Genomic DNA, 22,025 nt, shown 5'->3' with positions numbered 1-22,025 from the left:
CACAAAGGAAAGCATTATCATTAGTGAAAGATAAACGTCAAATCAAACATGAAAGAAAGCATTATTATCTAAAGGTAAAAGTCTATCAAAGTGTATCTTATCCATCAACAAAACAACTTCCACCTAAAATGTGCTGAAGATTGCACAATGATTGCTGAAGTTAACACCCAGATTTATTCAGGGGGCTTCTTGGAGAAAAACTCAATGGTCAATGGGCTTGACTTCTGCCTTATATAGTTCAGTGCTGAACAAAAGAAATAGAATACATAGCAGACAGGCAAGGCACACATGTAGTTCTACATTTTCAAGTAATTGCAGGTAAAAGAGAGAGACGGGTAAGATAAATTTTAATAGTGTGTCTTATTTCCATGAATGTTCTCTTCCAACATTGAAGAATCAAAATTGAAATTGGATAAGATCTTACAAGATATTATTTATGTATAACCTTATTTATTTCTTGTAACAACCTTCACTCCAGCATGCTCAAGTATACATAGACACTTCATTTTGGACCAATCAAGTTTTCAATGCACAACCTCATAGGTGGCTACTGGGTACCACAAAGAACAGAACACTTAAAAGACAGAAGTTGGCAGTTTTTTATGGAAAGGGGAAAATGATAAATTTCTAGGCTGTAACCCTTAAAAAATGTTATGTAGATAATTAAATAGAACTGTTTTTATTGGGCGGAAGAGGTGGTGAGCAACTCTTCACCAGGTGGTGGACAGCTTTGTACCCAGGTTCCCAGCTGGAGACAGAGCTAGAATGGAGAGTGGCTGTCTCAAGGGTGGTGGACAGCTTTGTACCCAGGTTCCCAGCAGGAGACAGAGCTAGAATGGAGAGTGGCTGTCTCAAGGGTGGTGGACAGCTTTGTACCCAGGTTCCCAGCTGGAGGCAGAGCTAGAATGGAGAGTGGCTGTCTCAAGGGTCAGCAGGACTTGTGCTCTTTTACATGGATCCCAGTGTCTTGTCTCTTCTCCTGGAAGCTCAAGTCAGCACAACTTAGAAAAGTGGCCAGAAATTGTAATTCTGATGGAGACTGCACAATTCAGCACCCTGCAGGTGCCACAGCAAAAACCTCCACAGAGCCACTGAGAGTGGAAGCGAATCACGGCCACTGGATGAAGAGTGGGGCCCAGGAATGTGGAGACTGGAGTCACAGTGTCCCTGCATTTCCCAGTGCCTGCTCATCCCCTCTCACCAAAGAGCAGATCCAGAGCTCTGAATGGACCACCAAGGCAAGGACAGCTGGAAAGGACACCTTAGGAGTCAAGCTTACAAGGAATACTGCAATAAAGAAACTCACTCACTTGTGTACCTCAGCTCCCTTACCTGCCCCGTGCTTTGGAAGTAGACTCATTTAACCAGTAGCACCAAAGCAGACAGGTAGATAGATACAGGACATGCTTTCAGAGCCAATTCTCCATGATACTCAAACTCTGTGGTACCTTGTTTGATATTTTAAAAAGCCCCTTACAATAATCTTTATTAATAATACAGCCAAGCTCTACCCGAACTCTACCTCACCTACCCAAACATTATTTTTCAATTTGAACGTGAATGTTCCCATGGTAGGTAAACTGAGTCTAGCCTCTTCTCTCTCCTGTGAGTCAAACTTGGTTCCTCTATCAAGAATTGCCTCAGTGACTCCTTGAACCCTCAGTGAACACAAAGCAGAAGTCTTTCCCCCTAGAACATGGGCAGCCTTTCCTAACCCTCCTGGGTAGTTAGGAGTCATTGGAGGGTGTGTCCTCTCATCTCCTCTGTCATTAGGGGCAATCGGACACCAGGGAGAAGACCTTGAAATCCTTGTACAATCCTTAATAGAACAGTGATGCTATATTGTAAATGCTCAAAACTGGCTAAGTGAAAACACCAGAGAATCAGGGGTCCAGGTCTCATGAAGGCAGGCCAAGTTTGTGAGACAGTAAACTTCCTAAAAGCTACCAGCAGTGAAAATACATATTTAACATCTAAGGCAGACAAGCTTCATCAATACTTATCATTCTATATCATTTTAGGTCAAGAGCAACATCACTTTAGCACTCAACTAGCACTTGCACTATAGCAATATATAGAGAGATAGATGATAGATAGATAGATGGATGGATAGATAGATGATAGATAGATATGATAGATACATGATAAATAGATAGACGATAGAGATGATAAGTAGATAAATGTGTGTATGTATGTGTTTTAGTACTAGCAACATAATTCATAGCCAAAGTTCTATTTCCTTTCATAACTTTACTGTTTGCATGTTTCTTTAAATAAAAATATAATATCTTTTATTTTCCCATCGAAACTAAATAGACTCTGCCTTTAAAAACCCACTTTTTATATGCAAAAGAAAATGTCTAGAATACCTCAGCCTTGGTTACTAAAGCGCTGCTGTGTACTTGGACACATGCAAATGCACATGCACACACAGCAGCAGCAATCAACAACCCATGTTGGAAGGGGCCGGGCACATGTTCAGCTGAGAACACTACTCAAGATCTTAAGATTGGATCCATGTGTGTCCCTAAAGCTATGAGAGGATGTGGGTGCTATAAATTCCAAAGCATACCATGATAACTATGCTTTGAGAATTCCAAAGTATTTTCACAAGACTATAAGGATTCTATGCTTTCAAGCAACTTTCTCCTAGAAAATAAAATTCATGTTGTGCAATCAGTTAAGCAATACAACACCCAATATGATTAACAACAATAACAGTGGAGGTCTAAACTCTAAAATGGAAGGTTTTTACTTCTCTACAGCAACTATCAAAGTAAATTATATTGGCTTATCTGGGCCTCAGTAATGGGGTCAGCATATACAGAGTGCCAAAAATAAGGAGCTGTTAGATACATGTGGAAAGAAAATTACAGGATGTCTAGAAAACACTTTGCTGGGACTTTACTGTGAAGTCACTTGCCTGGACATAAGGAATTGGAGATGGGCTCCCAGGGAGAGTGTAGGAAGCTTCAGGAAAAACCCACTTCTCTGCCAGACAGGTTACCATGGAGAAGACAGTCTCCTGTCTGTCTCCCTTGTGTCCTCCTCCCTCCTTGTGCCCTCCTCTCCACACAAGACCCCCCTGAACCATTCCCAGACAAAATAGTTTGAGCATCAACTTCAGAAAGCATCCTTCTACTTCACAGCATTAAGTTTTAAAATAGAAGTGAGAGGGGCACCATAATTCAGTGGTACTCCTTAGAGTCCTGCCTATGTATGACTAAGGTAACGTTCACATGGATAGCTGGGGTGGTGATGGCAGGGCACCCCAAAGCTGAGTGGCAAGGATCACAAGTCCTCAGTGGGGCAAGACAGCTGTCATCCACATTAGAGGTAGGAAAGTTTTAGTCTTCTGGCCCAAGAAGGTTTCATTGTTCTGCTTGTGTAGAATCACAAAGGTGATATAATCTCTAATTTAAGGACCCAACCATCAAGTTTATCATTCTTTAACCACAATAGGAAAAGCTGGAGCAAAGGAAAATTCACTCCCAAGTGAGTAAACATGGGCACAGTGTAAGAGCCAGATGCAGCAGAGTCGTCCACTGTGCAACTCACTGTGCCTGGAAGAGCCAAGGGAAGGACTAGGGACAACCTCAGATAAGGGTGCAGGATAGGATGGTCTGCTGTGTTCCGTGTTAGCCTTTATAGTGATCACGGCAGCCCCAAGCATTGCATTTCCTCTTTCTTACATGGCCATGCCAGTCCCCATCTGTTGACTCAGTTGTGAAAAGGTCAAAGCCTACATCACAACATAGGCAGACATCTACTGTGTGTCCTGCCAAACACATAAATAGAAAAGTTATTTGAAAGCAAGTAAATACCAATTAACTCTTGTCTAGAGTGGCACATTTGCTTCTAAGATGGCATAATGAAGTACAGCCTAAGTTAGTATAAATGCTTAGGCAAAGAATTACTAATACAACAAATGGACACCATGGTTAAAACAGATCTTGAAATATTAAAATGTAGGCATTGCTAGCAATATGGTAACTTTGAACATTTCTCTGAGTCCATCCAAATGGAGTTCTTCGATAGTCTTGGACACTTTAACAAATAATAGCAAACATCAACAAAATGAACCAGTTGGACATTTGGTCATATCTATTCCTGTATACTAAACTTTTAAAAGAAACGTGTTTTATGTTGGGTATTCAACGACTTGCAGGAAACTACCTTAATTGGGATGCAGTGATGGTCATTTGCTTAAGCTCAACCGAGGCTGAGAGTTTGGTCCCCAGCACCACCCAACAAAACAAAATACCTAGGGATTCAAGGAAATGACTATTAAGTAAGTCGGTCCTTACAGTGGAGACATTAGAGAAGCTGCCTTCATGAGGACAATTAAGGGGAAACTTGCTGTGGACGGTGCTCAGCAAAGGGACACAGACTCGGCAAAGGGCCACAGACTCAGCATGCACAGCTTGGGTTTCATCACCAGAACCACAGAAGCTAAACTCTCGCTTCTCGATTGTTCCTGTCTTCATTGGTTTATGTGGCTCAATCAAACCCGTCAATTATTCACAAATGCACTCCTGATGCTCCTTGAAGTACTGTATATAATGGAAAGATAAAATATTACAGTGTGAAAGCAAACTAAACATCCACCTGTGGATACATGCTTACTATACATCTGCATGGTAGAAATTATGCTGTAATGTCACCACAAACTCTTCAAAAAAGTTACTGGATGTTCACAATATAATGTTCAGGGGAAAAATGAGATATGACTTTTGCAGAAAATACAATTCCAGTTATGAACCCTTTACAAAATCTCTATTTATTACATACACATGCAGAGAAACACCTGTCAGGGAACACCTCAGATAGCTCAATACAGAGTTTTCTCCAAAGGATGGAATTTTAGGATATTGAACTCATCTTCCTTCCTAACTTTCTACGATTTTCAATTTTTCCAAAATAAATGCTGCTTTACAAATGAAAAACTTTTTCAAATGTTACGTCAAAGTTTTTAGCCTATGACACAACACAGGCATAATGCCTACTGTGTGTCCTGCCAAACACACAAGTAGAAAAGATTCTTGAAAACAAATGAATACCAATTAACTGTTGACTAGAGCAGCATGTTTGTTTCTAGGATGGCACAATGAAGCGGCGGTATTCCACCCCAGACAAAAGAAAAGAGCAGAAGTCATTGCAGCTGCACAGTGTTTTCCATTTCTGTGGACAGAGCTGGCATTCTCAGTAAAAGCAAATACTGCTTTTAAAGCACAAACATGAATTTAGCCACTTGTTTTTTAAAAAGTTAAGTCTTACTTTAATACACATAATATGCTCATCACAGTAGCAAGATCAGCCTATGCTACATGGCAAGACTCTGTGTCACAGGCAGGAAGGTACTTATCTACACACACACACACACACACATACACACACACACACACATGATAGATAGATAGATAGATAGATAGATAGATAGATAGATAGATAGATAGATAGATAGATAGATAAGAAGGTAGGCAGGCAGGCAGGCAGACAGACAGACAGATAAACTGGAAATCTTCCACATTCAGAAAGAACTCATTCATACAGCAAAGACCACCCTCTCACTGACCAGGCCTTTAAGGTTAATGATTCTGCAGTTCATAAAAGTACTCTTCAAACTGCTTAAGAAACTCACCATCAATTACTCATTCTCAACAAAACTTTAGGGATGTCCATAAAGTTCTCCACTCTTCTCTAAAGAGTGTCGCATGTTTGGACCACTATACACTGAGGTGCTGGATGATGTCAAGGAAACAGTGCCTTCCAGACACAACAGGACTGATGCCCCTGTGAGTGTGCAGAGGCTGTGGCACCGTGCACCGGACCTGCACCGGCTCAAACCACACCAAACCCCAGCACGGAGAACGGCAAGTGGACACAAAGTCTTAACTCTTTGTGGTCAATACCTGCTGAGAAAGAGGAAATGAGCTTTCTCCAATGGAGTGACACTAGGTATATCTATCAAATTCCAGGGCAAGCCCCATGCCCACGAGTGGCTGACTAATACAAAAACAGACCCCACAGGTTTTGTGTGCTTTTGTTTGTTCGGCTTGTTCAGTTGTTTGGTTGTTTGGTTGTTTGATTGTTTGATTGTTTGGTATTTGTTGTTTTATTGGGGTTTTGTTTGCTTGGATTTAGGTTTCTGTAATGGGGAATGGGATTGAGAGAGAGAGAAAGAACATAACATTAGGTGGATATAGGGTGGGAGGCTATAGGAAGAGTTGGGGGAGGGGAAGAAGGGGGTAATATGATAAAAAAATATACTATATAAAAAAGGTTTTAAACAGCATTTTTTAAAAAGAAAAAAATGATGCTAAGTGAATTAGACAAATAACTTATTACAGACAACCCTCCCCTCCCCCATACCAACAATCTTCAAGCTGAAAACAATACAAGTGAACATGTGTTTGTAAGTATCCATGAGCTCAGAGACAGCACACAGAGATAAGAAACAGATACCCCAGTACGGGAACTTAGTGAGTCTGGGGTCTGGGACGTTTCTCCCCTCCTGGCATTTTCCAATACACAAATTCAAAGAGCCAAGAGGTTGAGAAGCCAAGCAGAAAGCCACAGTTCTAACACAGACTGGGGGCCAACACTGGTGATCTCTGGGGGGCGGTGCAGGGCAGCAGGGGCGACTAAGGAGGAAGAGTTGTGTAAACACCCCACTTCTGGGTAGGATGCTGGATTTCAGAAACCAGAACAAACTGCCAGGAAAGCTCTTGCAAACCCTGAAGCCTGGCCAACCAGCTCAATACCAGAATGGATTACTGCAATGCCCTGATACTAACACCTGCAAGAAAGCGAAAGTAAGCTCCCTCTGAAGGAAAATAACGTCACTGGGGGCCTGAGTTGCTTCTGTTTTATTTATACGCGGTGTCCAACACTCAATCCAAATTCCCAGGCATGTGGGCAGCTATTACTTTACCACTGAACCTTGTTTAAATGGACCCACAAAGTCCCTGTGCTTCTCTGAGCTGAAATTGTTATTTTTAAGAGGGCTACATGAAGACTCAACTAAGATGGTGGGGTCACCAAGCCTTGCCTGTCAGCTAGAAAGTGCTTACTCAAGGATGTACCAGGTCTTGGCTCATGCAACTTTACAGCTTAAGAAGCAGCAAGCTGGACATGGTAATAGGTGTCTCTAATCCCAGCTACTGGGAGGCTGAGGCAGGGCAATCACAAGGCCAAAGCCAGCCTGTGCAATGTAGCAAGGCCCAGTCTCAAAAGACAAAACAAGAAAGGGAATAAGTGTCCTGTAGAGACTTCAATCTGTCACTCTACTACCCAGAGCAAAGTGGAGCAGGACCCAGAGCCTGACTTCCCAAATGCCTGGGCCTAGTGCAGGTAACCTGAGACCAGGGGCACCTGCTGGGCTGCTGTGTAGCTTGTCCATGACCAAGGTGGCGCGGTTGTCCACGGCTAGGGGTGGGACTCACTTCTTCATACTATGCCAATGATGTCACCGTTCAGCCGTCCATGTGCAAAACAAACTGGCGTGCCCAACAGATCCCTTCTTGGGGATATAAACCTGGAAACAAATCACACTGCTAACTGAACTGTCCAGATGATGGACATAGACACCCCAGTAAGGACCTGTTCTTTAAGGGAACCAATTGGCCCAAGCTGCAGGCCAAGTCTCCCCGTTTCCAACTCCAAGGATAGCAGTTCATATACACACACGAAACTGGACACATGGGACTCCCAGCAGACAGTAGCCCATCTGTTTCACAATGGGATGGGTCACATCACAGGAAGCATTGTCCCTTCTGCTTGTGACAGGTGGATGACATCCAGGCTTTGCATGCCTCTTGGGACACACAGTGCTTTCAGCACCATCACTAGGTCATTGGGTCATTGGGTCAGCTGTTTCCAGCTGTAGCCCTTGAACTAAGCTGTGCTGGTTGGCGTTTTATTCTCACCTCTTCAACCATTCATTTTGGGAAAGTACCTTGACCACCAGAGTTGGGGCAGAAAGGCTTCATCTTTCTTGATCACTTTCTATGTTAGCAATCAAAACAAGCCAGGTGAAGATGACACTAGACTCAGGCTGAAAACCAAGATTCTGCCTCCTCCAGCAAGGCCACCTTCTCGTCTCTGGAGCCCAACTGACAGCATAAAAGAAGGGCCCTCAGGGTATGAAACTGAATTCTGGCTCTATTTTATAATGTTCCCTAGTGTGTCCCATGTAGGCCCCTTCCCCATGAAAGGTCTGGCTTAGAAAAAGGTGAAGTAGGAGTTGGTGGGATGGACGTAGGTGGAGAAAGAACTTGGACTCAGCTCCCAGGAATGCAATATCTTACACCCCAAGAGGGAACATTAGAACAATAGAATTGACTTGTTTGTATTTTTCAGAATCACCCTTAGGCTCTTCCTACAAATGCAAAACACCCTATTGTGGCAATTTCCAATGCACATTTCCACTTAACTGAGTTTCCTAACTTCAGAGATTTGCCTGATGTCTTTAGCACAACACAGCAGCAGAGGAATGCTGCAGCTCCTGCAGCTTCTATTCAATGTCACTCAAGATACTGGCTTATCATTATATTCAGATCAGGGACAGACAAAGTGCCACTTACAAAAAAACACATGGAACTTGGACTACATCAAAGTTTATATCTCCTGTTCACTTGAAGATATCATTGAGAGAATAGAAAGTCAAGACATAATAAAAGAAAGTGTTTTCAATACACATAGCTGACAATGAATTCGTATCATCAAAGATATTAAGATAAACAGCATGTATTTCTGATAGTCAACCTTTTCATGTATAAAATGGCGGATCTTATAGCTTAACATGATACTTAGACTCTTACAAATCAACTCAATAAAAACTTGGCAGGCAGTAAGTATCCTGGGGTTCTCAACTTGTGTTTAGTTTTGGTTTTTGTGTTTGTGTTTGTGTTTTGAGACAGTTCCTCTCTATGCAGCCCAAGCTGGCCTCAACATGTGGAAATTCTGCCTCCGTGTGTTGAGATTACAGACATGAGCCACTGTGCTAGCTTCAACGTCATTATTTATTGGGTAAATTTACCTACAATTGAGACATGAGTGTATGTTTACCACTAGACTCACTGATACCAAGGGCTTGATACCAAAGGCCACAGGAATATATATAAACTGGATAGCTTATGGACAGCTGGGGAGAACATCACACTAGAAACAGCTATGGATTTCCAACCGCATATGGATTTCGCATCATTGCTTAGAGTATCTCCAAACCGGAAGCATCCCCAGTGCCTATCAGTGGTAGGATGGATAAAGAAGCGGTTGTACACACACCCAGTGGAGTGGAGAGAAGGAGAAGGAGTTGATGCATCCAGACACATGGAGAAATCTCTCAAATAAGATGTATTGGGAAAGAAGCCAACAGGGAACATTGCAGCATGAGTGTGAATTTGTGAAACTCAAAAAGCAAGCAACAGCACTCAATAATGTGAGAAGGAAGGATGCTGGTTTCCATGGTGGGGCAATAAGGATGAGCTGGCTGGAGGCTGGTTTCTGGAGGGCTGATCGTGTTAGTCACTGGACCTGAGTCTGAATCACAAAACTTCCCCTATCTTATGAAAATTCAGTGACTCACTTAAGGTTATTTTCTGTGTCAGCTACATTTTGAAAACTAGGTTTGTTTTAAGTTTGTCATTTAAAGAACGTGTAAATAATGTTCAAGGTATTAGAAAGTAATGAATAATTATGAACATGAACCCAAGCAGTTCGGGCAGAAGAGAAGAGAAAGCAGATGACCTTATTATAAAATGATCTTACTGATACAGTGAGTCTGTAAAGTTACTGCTGAAAGAAGTGTAGCTTCTCATGATGCATAATATTAGCATTTGGAACATAGTATTAACTAGCTTGATTAATGGACCATATACTTCGATAATGATATACATCACACCTACTAGATTTTGTATGAAACCCCCTGGGTCATACCCTTGCTTTTTTATAATTAACTCACAGATTGGTGAGAAACCTGTGACATTTTTAAAAACTCAAAATATGAAGTGACACAAACAGATTCTCTCAGAAAAGAATCAAAGCTTGAACGCAAGATCGAATGAGAGATGTTTTAGTGAGAAATTCATGTGTTTTGAAAAAGGCTGGACATATGGGTGTGGCTGAGTTCACTTGGAAGCCTAAGGAAGAGGGATTCTTGGCGTTCAAGGCTAGCCTTGGCTACATAGTAAGCTTCAGGCCAGCCTGAGCTATGAGAACTTATTTTTAAAAACCAAAGTACTGAGTTGGTAAAACTATGGGTATAGTAGAAGTTAGACTCAGGGGCCACAGGGACACAGAATAATTAATGACCATACACGTTGTAAAGCAGTCAGCTGAAAATACTATTCTAAGAATAGCTAGGTTCTAATCAGGCAGAGAGATACTCTGCTTTATGTGGCCTTATGGTATTTGCACAGTTCCTGACACTCTTATGTGACCATTATTTAAGACTACTTGAGTTCACATTTCTCCCTTGCAATCAAAAAGGCATAAAGCAATCATCATGGGACAGACCCTATTAACCCTAGGAAAAAAATAGCAGTACTCACAAAGCAAACTACACACTTGCTTAATGAGGTCTTAATAGTTGTCTTAAAATAGTATCAACTGTTGGGTGATGATTTTAAAAATGGTGGAAACACTGGCTGATGGATGGTGACCTTGGTGTTGTAAAACCACAAAGAATTGAGTGTGAGGACACACTGGTAACAACAATGGATAAAATACTGATGCTTGATTCTAAGTAAGATGGGTGTAAAACTACAGGGACATGGTAAATGTGCCTCGATAGAGGAAGATCCTCCGATAAAAGAGCAGTTGATAATTTATATGTTCCTTTGTATAGGATCTAATTATGGTCAATCCTTTATGTCATGATCATGGGGGCAGTAGATAAATGACTGAATGCAAACTTTCTATTCCCCCAGGGATAACAGGTTGGAGTTCATCTAAAAGAGATGTCCCATCATTTTTATATCCTACATCATAATAATATACCTCATCACAGAATGAACTACAAGCTATTTCCAAGACCAGTCTTTCCAGAACTATGCCTACTGTGGTTTCTAGGTGCTAATCAACAGCTAAACAAAAGAGGCCACACTTTTCTACATACAAATGAAATAATACAATGTCTGAGACTAACTTTAAAATAAACCCCCCTACCTACTTCCCAACACACACACACACACACACACACACACACACACACGGGGTGTGGAGTAAGGAAAAGGAAACATACACCAAAAAAAAGTGAGAACATTGGAGATTGTTTAAGATAAATGACAACCATTGGTGAACTCTTATATTCCATGTGTGTTGTAATTTTTTTTAAATAAAAGAAGTAACAAAAACCTCTCCCAAATGATTCTGGTAATGAAAAAAAAAAACAGAAAATCAAAAGGTAGAAGGCAGGAGTGAGACAGCAGCTGACAAATGTGCCTGCTTGCTGTGTTTGGCTCTGTGCTAAGAGCTTGTGTGGACTTAACTACCCATTAAGTCTACGATGGGGGCAGGCACGAACCCCGTTTTCTAGGCACTTTCTCAGCCCAGCTTGGCATCACTAAGCTTAGAGAGAAGTCTCAAGATCACAGGTGTTGTAAGTAACAGTCAAGACCTAAACCTATATGTTTTACCCCTACAGCAAGCCACACCCAATTGCTCCACCTCCCCGGGTGACACTCTTACTAACATTCTTACAGGTTTTAAAAAAATCCATAAAAGTGATCTCCAACTCCTGTTCGTTGCTGATATCTGACTTATGAACTGAGAGATAACACCATAAACTGAGCCTTTGATCAAGCGACCACCTTCTAGCTCCAGCACTGGAGCCCTTGGGGATTTTAAATAGTTGCTCTGATGGGGGGGGGGGGGGCGGCCTAGTCCTCTTGTTGACATTAGTCACTTAAATGGCCTGGTCTCAGATACAGCTCAGGAACAGAATCCAGGGCTGTCTAAATTAATCACCCTAAATAAAATAGAGGAACTCAGTAGCCATGCAAAATACCAGCACTTAGTGAGTCCTGACCTCCGTACAGATCCTCGTAGTCTCTGAAATGCCTTTGTGTAAGCACAGCCCACACTTGTAAGTAAAGACTGGCCTAGGGCTCCTCGCATTCATTTGTTTGTTTATTTGTTTGTTTGTTTGTTACAAAGTTTCTGTAAGGCAAAGGACACCATCAAGAGGACAAATCGGCAACCAACAAATTGGGAAAAGATCTTCACCAATCCTACATCAGATAGAGGGCTAATATCCAATATATATAAAGAACTCAAGAAGTTAGACTCCAGAAAACCGAACAACCCTATTAAAAATGGGGTACAGAGTTAAACAAAGAATTCTCACCTGAAGAACTTCGGATGACGGAGAAGCATCTTAAAAAATGCTCAACTTCATTAGTCATTAGGGAAATGCAAATCAAAACAACCCTGAGATTTCATCTTACACCAGTCAGAATGGCTAAGATTAAAAATTCAGGAGACAGCAGGTGTTGGAGAGGGTGTGGAGAAAGAGGAACACTCCTCCACTGCTGGTGGGGTTGCAAATTGGTACAACCACTCTGGAAATCAGTCTGGCGGTTCCTCCGAAAACTGGGCACCTCACTTCCAGAAGATCCTGCTATACCACTCCTGGGCATATACCCAGAGGATTCCCCACCATGTAATAACGATACATGCTCTACTATGTTCATAGCAGCCCTATTTATAATTGCCAGATGCTGGAAAGAACCCAGGTATCCCTCAACAGAAGAGTGGATGCAAAAAATGTGGTATATCTACACAATGGAGTACTATTCAGCCATTAGAAACAATGAATTCATGAAATTCTTAGGCAAATGGATGGAGCTAGAGAACATCATACTAAGTGAGGTAACCCAGACTCAAAAGGTGAATCATGGTATGCACTCACTAATAAGTGGATATTAACCTAGAAAACTGGAATACCCAAAACATAATCCACACATCAAATGAGGTACAAGAAGAAAGGAGGAGTGGTCCCTGGTTCTGGAAAGACTCAGTGAAGCAGTATTCGGCAAAACCAGAACGGGGAAGTGGGAAGGGGTGGGTGGGAGGACAGGGGAAGAGAAGGGGGCTTATGGGACTTTCGGGGAGTGGGGGGCTAGAAAAGGGGAAATCATTTGAAATGTAAATAAATTATATCGAATAAAAAAATTAAAAAAAAAAACAAAAACAAAAACAAAAGACTGGCCTAGGGCTCCTCGCATTCATTTGTTTGTTTGTTTGTTTGTTTGTTTGTTTGTTTGTTTGTTTAATGTACACAAGTACACTGTAGCTGTACAGATGGTTGTGAGCCGTCATGTGGCTGCTGGGAATTGAATTTAGGACCTCTGCTCACTCTGGTCAGCCCCGCTTGCTCCAGTTAACCTTGACCCCTCAGACCCTGCTCCTTCAGTCCCTACTCTCTTAGGCCCAAAGATTTATTTATTATTATATGTAAGTAACTATCTTCAAACACACCAGAAGAGGGCATCAGATATCATTATGAATGGTTGTGAGCCACCATGTGGTTGCTGGGATTTGAACTCAGGACCATCAGAAGAGCAGTCGGTGCTTTTAACTGCTAAGCCATCTCTCCAGCCCCACACATTTATTTTTTTTTATTTATTTTTTATTTTTTTTATTCGATATAATTTATTTACATTTCAAATGATTTCCCCTTTTCTAGCCCCCGACTCCCCGATAGTCCCATAAGCCCCCTTCTCTTCCCCTGTCCTCCCACCCACCCCTTCCCACATCCCCGTTCTGGTTTTGCCGAATACTGTTTCACTTAGTCTTTCCAGAACCAGGGGCCACTCCTCCTTTCTTCTTGTACCTCATTTGATGTGTGGATTATGTTTTGGGTATTCCAGTTTTCTAGGTTAATAACCACTTATTAGTGAGTGCATACCATGATTCACCTTTTGAGTCTGGGTTACCTCACTTAGTATGATATTCTCTAGCTCCATCCATTTGCCTAAGAATTTCATGAATTCATTGTTTCTAATGGCTGAATAGTACTCCATTGTGTAGATATACCACATTTTTTTGCATCCACTCTTCTGTTGAGGGATACCTGGGTTCTTTCCAGCATCTGGCAATTATAAATAGGGCTGCTATGAACATAGTAGAGCATGTATCGTTATTACGTGGTGGGGAATCCTCTGGGTATATGCCCAGGAGTGGTATAGCAGGATCTTCTGGAAGTGAGGTGCCCAGTTTTCGGAGGAACCGCCAGACTGATTTCCAGAGTGGTTGTAGCAATTTGCAACCCCACCAGCAGTGGAGGAGTGTTCCTCTTTCTCCACACCCTCTCCAACACCTGCTGTCTCCTGAATTTTTAATCTTAGCCATTCTGACTGGTGTAAGATGAAATCTTAGGGTTGTTTTGATTTGCATTTCCCTAATGACTAATGAAGTTGAGCATTTTTTAAGATGCTTCTCGGCCATCTGAAGTTCTTCAGGTGAGAATTCTTTGTTTAACTCTGTACCCCATTTTTTAATAGGGTTGTTCGGTTTTCTGGAGTCTAACTTCTTGAGTTCTTTATATATATTGGATATTAGCCCTCTATCTGATGTAGGATTGGTGAAGATCTTTTCCCAATTTGTTGGTTGCCATTTGTCCTCTTGATGGTGTCCTTTGCCTTACAGAAGCTTTGTAATTTTATGAGGTCCCATTTGTCAATTCTTGCTCTTAGAGCATACGCTATTGGTGTTCTGTTCAGAAACTTTCTCCCTGTACCGATGTCCTCAAGGGTCTTCCCCAGTTTCTTTTCTATTAGCTTCAGAGTGTCTGGCTTTATGTGGAGGTCCTTGATCCATTTGGATTTGAGCTTAGTACAAGGAGACAAGGATGGATCAATTCGCATTCTTCTGCATGCTGACCTCCAGTTGAACCAGCACCATTTGTTGAAAAGGCTATCTTTTTTCCATTGGATGTTTTCAGCCTCTTTGTCGAGGATCAAGTGGCCATAGGTGTGTGGGTTCATTTCTGGATCTTCAATCCTGTTCCATTGATCCTCCTGCCTGTCACTGTACCCATACCATGCAGTTTTTAACACTATTGCTCTGTAGTATTGCTTGAGGTCAGGGATACTGATTCCCCCAGATTTTCTTTTGTTGCTGAGAATAGTTTTAGCTATCCTGGGTTTTTTGTTGTTCCAGATGAATTTGATAATTGCTCTTTCTAACTCTGTGAAGAATTGAGTTGGGATTTTGATGGGTATTGCATTGAATCTGTATATTGCTTTTGGCAAAATGGCCATTTTAACTATATTGATTCTACTGATCCATGAGCATGGGAGGTTTTCCAAGTTTTTGAGGTCTTCTTCCATTTCCTTCTTCAGAGTCTTGAAGTTCTTGTCATGCAGATCTTTCACATATTTGGTAAGAGTCACCCCAAGATACTTTATACTGTTTGTGGCTATTGTGAAGGGGGTCATTTCCCTAATTTCTTTCTTAGCCTGCTTATCCTTTGAGTATAGGAAGGCCACTGATTTGCTTGAGTTGAGTTTATAACCTGCCACTTTGCTGAAGGTGTTTATCAGCTGTAGGAGCTCTCTAGTGGAGTTTTTTGGGTCACTTAGGTAGACTATCATGTCGTCTGCAAATAATGATAGTTTGACTTCTTCCTTTCCATTTTGTATCCCTTTGACCTCCTTATGTTGTTGAATTGCCTGAGCTAGTACCTCAAGTACAATATTGAAAAGATAAGGAGAAAGGGGGCAGCCTTGTCTGGTCCCTGATTTCAGTGGGATTGCTTCAAGTTTCTCTCCATTTAGTTTGATGCTGGCTACCGGTTTGCTGTATATTGCTTTTACTATGTTTAGGTATGGGCCTTGAATTCCTGTTCTCTCCAAGACTTTAAGCACCACACATTTATTTTTAAAAATAGCCTGACTTGCATCACTTTATATGTATGTCTTCAAGTCTTCAAGAAGTCCACATCTCATCCACCTGCTTGGATGTTGTAAAACTGTTCTTCACAGACCTCCCCAACTTTAGCATCCTGCCTTCCATCAGAGCTCAAGAAGAAACGTGTTGCGTAGATACAGATCAACTCAAATGTGATCATTTCTTTTCTGCCTTTTCCCTAAAAGTATATTTGAAGCATTTTTTTTAGCCAATATGAGGTGGTATAATGGAAATTGTTTGAATCTTTATTTTTCTTTGACTTGTGTGTTTTCTAATACAAAGGAAAATCATGACCATGCTATCTGAATCTTTAACGCACCTATGATGTTGATATTCTCTACAGGAACAGGGAGAGAATATACTGCCTTGTTCCTAAGTAGGCAGGCCTCATTTTAATTCTTTGAGGATTGAGCTAAAATTTAGAAGTTACACCAGTGAGAAATATAACAGCGAATCTGAAAGAATGCCATGTTTAATTAAGAGCCAAGTGTTCTAACAGTCAAACGTTTCCAGTGCCAGGCTCATACTTAACACCATCCCGGCTTTCATTTAAATACTGGCCGTGATTTTACTATAGCATCATACATCACATCAAGACAGGGCTACATTCTGAGAAATTAATCATTTCTGTCACTGCCAAGTGTGCTCTCTGGAACTGAGATAGGGCGGCCCACAACACACCAAGGCTAAGGACACAGAGTCAGCCACTGACACAGTCAGCCTTGACACAGGGTCAGCTACTGGTGGAAAAGCCATCTATGGCTTAGGTGAACTTGTTTCAGAGAAGAATTTTCTTTTGTGATTTCCATTCACACAGCTGCAGTCCTAAGAAATAAAGCTTCCCATACTCAGGCAGAGGGGACCTGTAGCTCACATATTTTTAGCTTTTTGAGACAGAGGCTCACTGCATAATCAAGGCTGGCTTTGAGCTCATAGCAATCCTCATGCCTCAGTCTCCCAAATACTGGGATTATAGGCTGGCTTTATAATCATATCTTGAAGTGTCACTGGTACAAATGAAAATATGTAAACTCCCACTATATAAATGTATTACAAAGAGTTAATAATCAACAGTCAAAGAAAACAAACGTAATAAACAGGCATAAATCCCTTTAAAGGAGAAATAGACATAAAAGCACAAAGCCACTTTAAAATTATGAAAATTAGGATTCAAGACTTGAAAAAATATATCTTGGCAATCTGATTTATTTAATCCCAAAATGGCTTTTAAAAACCAGCCTTTTCTATTCTATAATATTAAATTATCTTTACTACAGTATGAATATTTATGCAGTTTTGATCAAGAGGGATAAATATCAACTTGAAAATAGAGCTCACAATAGACAGACAATAGAATTGTCTTTAACTTCATGTCTTAAAACCCAATGTGCAGAGAAAACAGTATCACACTGCAAATGTCTTCCATCTTTCCAGGGTACGATGCTTGCCACTGACTAAACAGACCCATGCATCTCACAGGACAAAGCATTTTTACATACAGTTAAACATGAGTTTTCCGGTGCTGTAGTCTCAACACAAATTACAATAATAATCTAAATACTAGAGTGGCTGGGATTAAATAACTAATTTTTGCTAATCTATTTAATTTTTTCTTTTCTTTAATTTTAATGGAAAATATTTACTAAGTTCAAGTAAGAAATAGTTCTGAGATTTTTATAAGATTTAGCAAATGTCTTTATTGCATTTTCTTTCATTTGTAATCAGTAAACAAAGATGAAAAAGACAAGGTGAAGTTGGTTATTATACCTCCATTCAAGATTATGAACTGGAATGGAAATCCTTCCTCATGGCCTCTGTCTTCTACAAAGATTTCTAAACATTCATGCAGTTCTACAAAATTCAATAAACTGTTTTAAAAAAAAATCCTTGCCTTGGGGGGGTCAAGTTAGGAAGATTAAAATGTCTGTCTAGTAATGAGGTGACAGAGAACTCACAGAACCTGTAGTCCATTTAACAATAAATCAGCAGAAATATGAGAATCATGTATAATTCTTCATGCCTCTAGAGTCAAGGATACCCATCCCCTGCCAGACCCCACCAAGCAAGTAGAGCAGATGAGGAAGAAAGACAGCCCTGTTGTAAACATCTTTCTTGCTTTGGGCAAGACACAGAAGGCTGCATAAGTGGATCAGACCAACTGCACTGTGTACTCTCTCAGTGCAGACACTTAAACCGATCTCTCTGGTGAAGTGAAGGAACATCACGAAAGGCTGTTTGGAAATAAGCCTCCTTTCCTTTGAGCATACGGCCGTCTGAAGGTGTGCTTTGCAAGACACAACAACAACCATTTGACTTGTTTTTAATTAAGAATAAACAATACAGGGATTCACAAATTACATCCCCAACTCCTATTTCATCCAGAATTTTTAAAAGTCTGAGCTCACTGGATCTAAATACAGCCTCCTCAACAAAGCCCCCTTCAGCAAGCTTAGCGGTTAAATCTACAGTTGGACTTTACTTGTGTAGAAGTCTGAGCTACAACAGGTAAAAATGAAAGTAATTAAGAATGGTGAAGAGCTAGAGAGAGAGCTGAGTTAGATACGATGGTAGAACATTACATCTCAAGTCAGAGCCGAGCACACCGGAACTGACTACTAAAGAGGAAAGTTTTTCCTGGCCCTGAATAGAGATGACTTAGAAAGAAGTACACCCAGATACATATTTGAAAACAAGCATGTTCGTTTGGAGGCATTCTTTAAGCATTTTTAAACAAATTCACTTGATTATATCATCATTATTTTTCTAAAGAAATACCCACTGTGGAAATGCTGCTAAGACAGACTAATAATTTCCCCCCTAAAAAAAAATCCTGGAATACCATGAGATTAATGGAGCAGCACAAATATTCCTCCACCTTGGGCATATTTGAAAAGCAAGCATATTGATTAAAATAAAAGAAAACTTCAGGATTTATGTTCTTGTTCATTTTCTGAATTTTTCTATAACTTTTGCCAATAAACTTAATTTGAAATATTATTTGGTATATCTTCTTATAATTTAGTTATAAACATACATAACTAGAAATTTAAAGTGATTTGAGAAAGAAGCAGAACTCAAGAATGCTTAGAAGTGGTTTACAGCAAGAATTGAGTCATCATTGTACTATCCAAAGATGCCAGATTCTACCTCTGTAGACTGGTGGCCTGGCTCAATGGATGGGGTTCCTTATAGGTTTGTGTGGCTGCTGACCTGATTTCTCAGAGTGCCCATTTCAATCATCTCTGTCTTTAGCTTTTCAGATGCAGTGTTTGTTACTATTCATTTGCAGTTTACATCCTCTAGGTAGCAACAATGTTGCAGGTATGTTCTTTATAGCCTTAGAAGCAACACAGTTAAGCAACACAGAAAATGACACAGTTAACTGAAGGGAGGCCAATTGCCTACACTATAGACTTAAGAAAGAAATGTGTCTCCTTCTTTCTTATCTCCATAGTGTCTTTTCTTAATTCTTCAGTCGCCTCTGGGTAGCAGTGTCCAAGAAAAGCATTGTTCAGCTAGGTTAACCCATGTCAACAAAGCATTTCTAACATACAGGAAAATTTAAAAATTCTCCAAGCCCAACTTCAAACCCTTTCGGGAATGCTTACATCTCAGTTTTGTTTACAAACTACAAAGGTCCCAATCCCCAACCTCCCAAATATGCATGAGGTGACAAGCACCACAGTTCATGTGAAAGTAAATAGGAAAAAATAACTTGCATAAGATACCTCCCTAGAATCCCAACTATTCAGGGATTTCAAGTTTCTATTTGAGTTCAACTTAAAGAAAACTGTCCTGAAAACTCAAGTCCTGACCTTTTCCCAGCTGATAAACAATGATTTGCAAATAACATTGGCAGGTTTGACCACCACAAAAGCTCTAATCGGTTTTGAAACTCAGTTCCAGAGTAACCATAAGTGGTTATTTGTAAACTTCACAATATATACAAAGGAAACAAATAACTTAGAATTGAACCAGGGATGTGTATTCAAACTATTTTAAAAGACACTGTTTCATTTTAGACATAGTGGGACTTAAAATTCCTTGGGGGGGGGGAGTCTTGTGAGTCTTCTAACACTATTCAAGAATACACACACACACACACACACACACACTTACTTTCCAAAATATTTTTCCTTAAAACTTTCCTTAGATTCTAGACTGCACAACCTGAATTATCTGTATTTCTAATACCTATATCAGCCAGCTTAGAAACTAGTTTTCCCAATGACTGAGAGCACCTTCAAAAGTCAAAGGGCATCTTTTGAATTTCGAACACCTCACTCTTCTGATGTGTTTAAGCACTTATCATTTACTAAAGTTAATGATTTACAGCAAAAACCAAAAGCAATCTTGTGCCTGATATGGTTTCAGTTCCTCTGAGTTCTAAGCTTTGTTTTAAGAGGCAGAAAAATTAGGTGACCATTCCTAACCACCATTGTGTCTGTAGCAGTCTCAGAGGTTTACAGTACATGCAGTCTGGTCAGATTTGCACGGAAAATTCAGCTTAGAAACATTTTTGTGGAACAGCAAAGGCAACCAGTCCCCCACCACCACCCCCATGTACCTCCATCCTCCCTCTTTCAAGGTCTGGAATATAGAGGTAAAGAGAAGACATTTGGCTGAATAAAATCATTAGTCTTTAATTTTAATAAACAAATGGCATTTGAAATCAGTATGGTTCCTATTTTGCAGAAATGGGATTCAGAGGTTAAGCCATTGCCTTCTCCACGCCTTGAGCACACAACAAACCCATTCAAATTATGACCTACAACTAAAAGGTCTCATTTACTTTAAAGTACAGAGCGTTCTTTTTAAATGCCCATGTTTTTAAACATAAACTCAGGGACAAATACTAATCCTTGGCAAACAGTGTCTTTATGCTGACCTCGGTGGTCAAACATTAGTAAGACCTAAACTACAAAGCGTGATTGACAAGGACCAACAAGAGCATCTGTCTCGGTAGTGGGATCGGTGCCCAGCACTACAGGTGAGCCATCATTGGCAGGTAAAGAACTCTGCTGGTCCCGAAAAAATCAAACTTTCCCAAATAGGGTAGTTTAGTCTCACCAAACCTAGCTAAATCCAACAGGTGTCAACACACACTCGCCACACTAAGGTCTAAAGCAGTATGGAGTGGTTAGGGAAGAATCTGACAGAAATCTGACCTGACCTCTAAGAGGATTGTGAAGGAAAATAAACAAACAAACAAACAAAAACAAAACCTAAGCTAAACCAGCCTGGTCTCTAGCCCAGCAGATACCTAGGCAGTGGGGTCAAAAGATGATGGTGTTTTCAGATTCGCTCTGCTTACTCACAGGGACAGGCATTACTGCAGGGCCTCCTAGCACTTGTCTCTACACTGTCCGCTGTCCACCCAGCACCAGAGTTGGAGAAGCAAGACAGCGAGGCACCTGGGGCTGGGAACCAGGGAGAGGAGGGTTCGAGGTACCTGCTTATCCAAAGCGTCCCGGGTGCCTGCAGATCCTGCGTTGGTCCTGGGTGGTGCGGGCGTCCTCTCACAGCTGCAGCCCTCTAGAAGGTACATGCCCGCTGGGCGGCCGCTCTGCTCGCCTTCGAAGTAAAAGAGCACATTCTGGTAGAGAGCGAACCACTTCTCGTGCCAGCGGCTCGCCTCGGCAGCCTTCTTGCTCAGGAAGCCGCGCTTGGTGCCCTCCTTGCGCGCCAACAAGGCCAGGTACAAGGCGTGCCCCTCGTTGTAGCGCAAGCTCTTCTGCATGGCGAGGGCGCGGAGGGAGTTCGGGTCGCAGCCTCAGCTCCGCGCCAGGGTCATCGCAGATTGCCCTCCGGGAGGACGCACCCCAGACTGCCTGCCACAGGGCACCACGCTCGCCGCCCAGACCTAGGGCGCCTATCCGGGCTGGGGCACCGTCTCCTCCCCGGCCGCGCCCTCTCCGGCCCCCGACGCCTCCCGATCCCCGGAAGCCCGGTGCCAAGTGGCCCTCCGAGGACGCCAGCACCCGTGTCACTGCACCCGAAGTATTGCGGGAGCCCAGCCTCTGCAGCGGGCTGCGCTGTGCTAGGAAGCGCGCAGCAGCCAGAGGACTGTCCTCGGGCAACGCGCTCTGGGAGACAGAAGGTAAAACGTC

General features: G+C 41.6%; 1 protein-coding gene across 1 annotated transcript in view; it reads right to left on the bottom strand.

Moving 5' to 3' along the window:
* The window catches only part of Rasgrf2 (Ras protein specific guanine nucleotide releasing factor 2), a 232,880-nt gene extending 211,112 nt beyond the window's left edge, over positions 1-21,768 (bottom strand). Inside the window, exon 1 of the mRNA XM_052159975.1 lies at positions 21,368-21,768. Coding sequence (XP_052015935.1) covers positions 21,368-21,655 — 288 coding nt within the window. The 5' untranslated portion in view covers positions 21,656-21,768. The remainder of the gene's footprint in view (positions 1-21,367) is intronic.
* Positions 21,769-22,025: the final 257 nt, after the last annotated feature.

This window comes from Apodemus sylvaticus, chromosome 16 (genome assembly GCF_947179515.1).
Source record: "Apodemus sylvaticus chromosome 16, mApoSyl1.1, whole genome shotgun sequence".
In the NCBI taxonomy this organism is placed as follows: domain Eukaryota; kingdom Metazoa; phylum Chordata; class Mammalia; order Rodentia; family Muridae; genus Apodemus; species Apodemus sylvaticus.
Note: the sequence above shows the minus strand (reverse complement) of the source record. Positions and strands in the feature narration are given on the sequence as shown.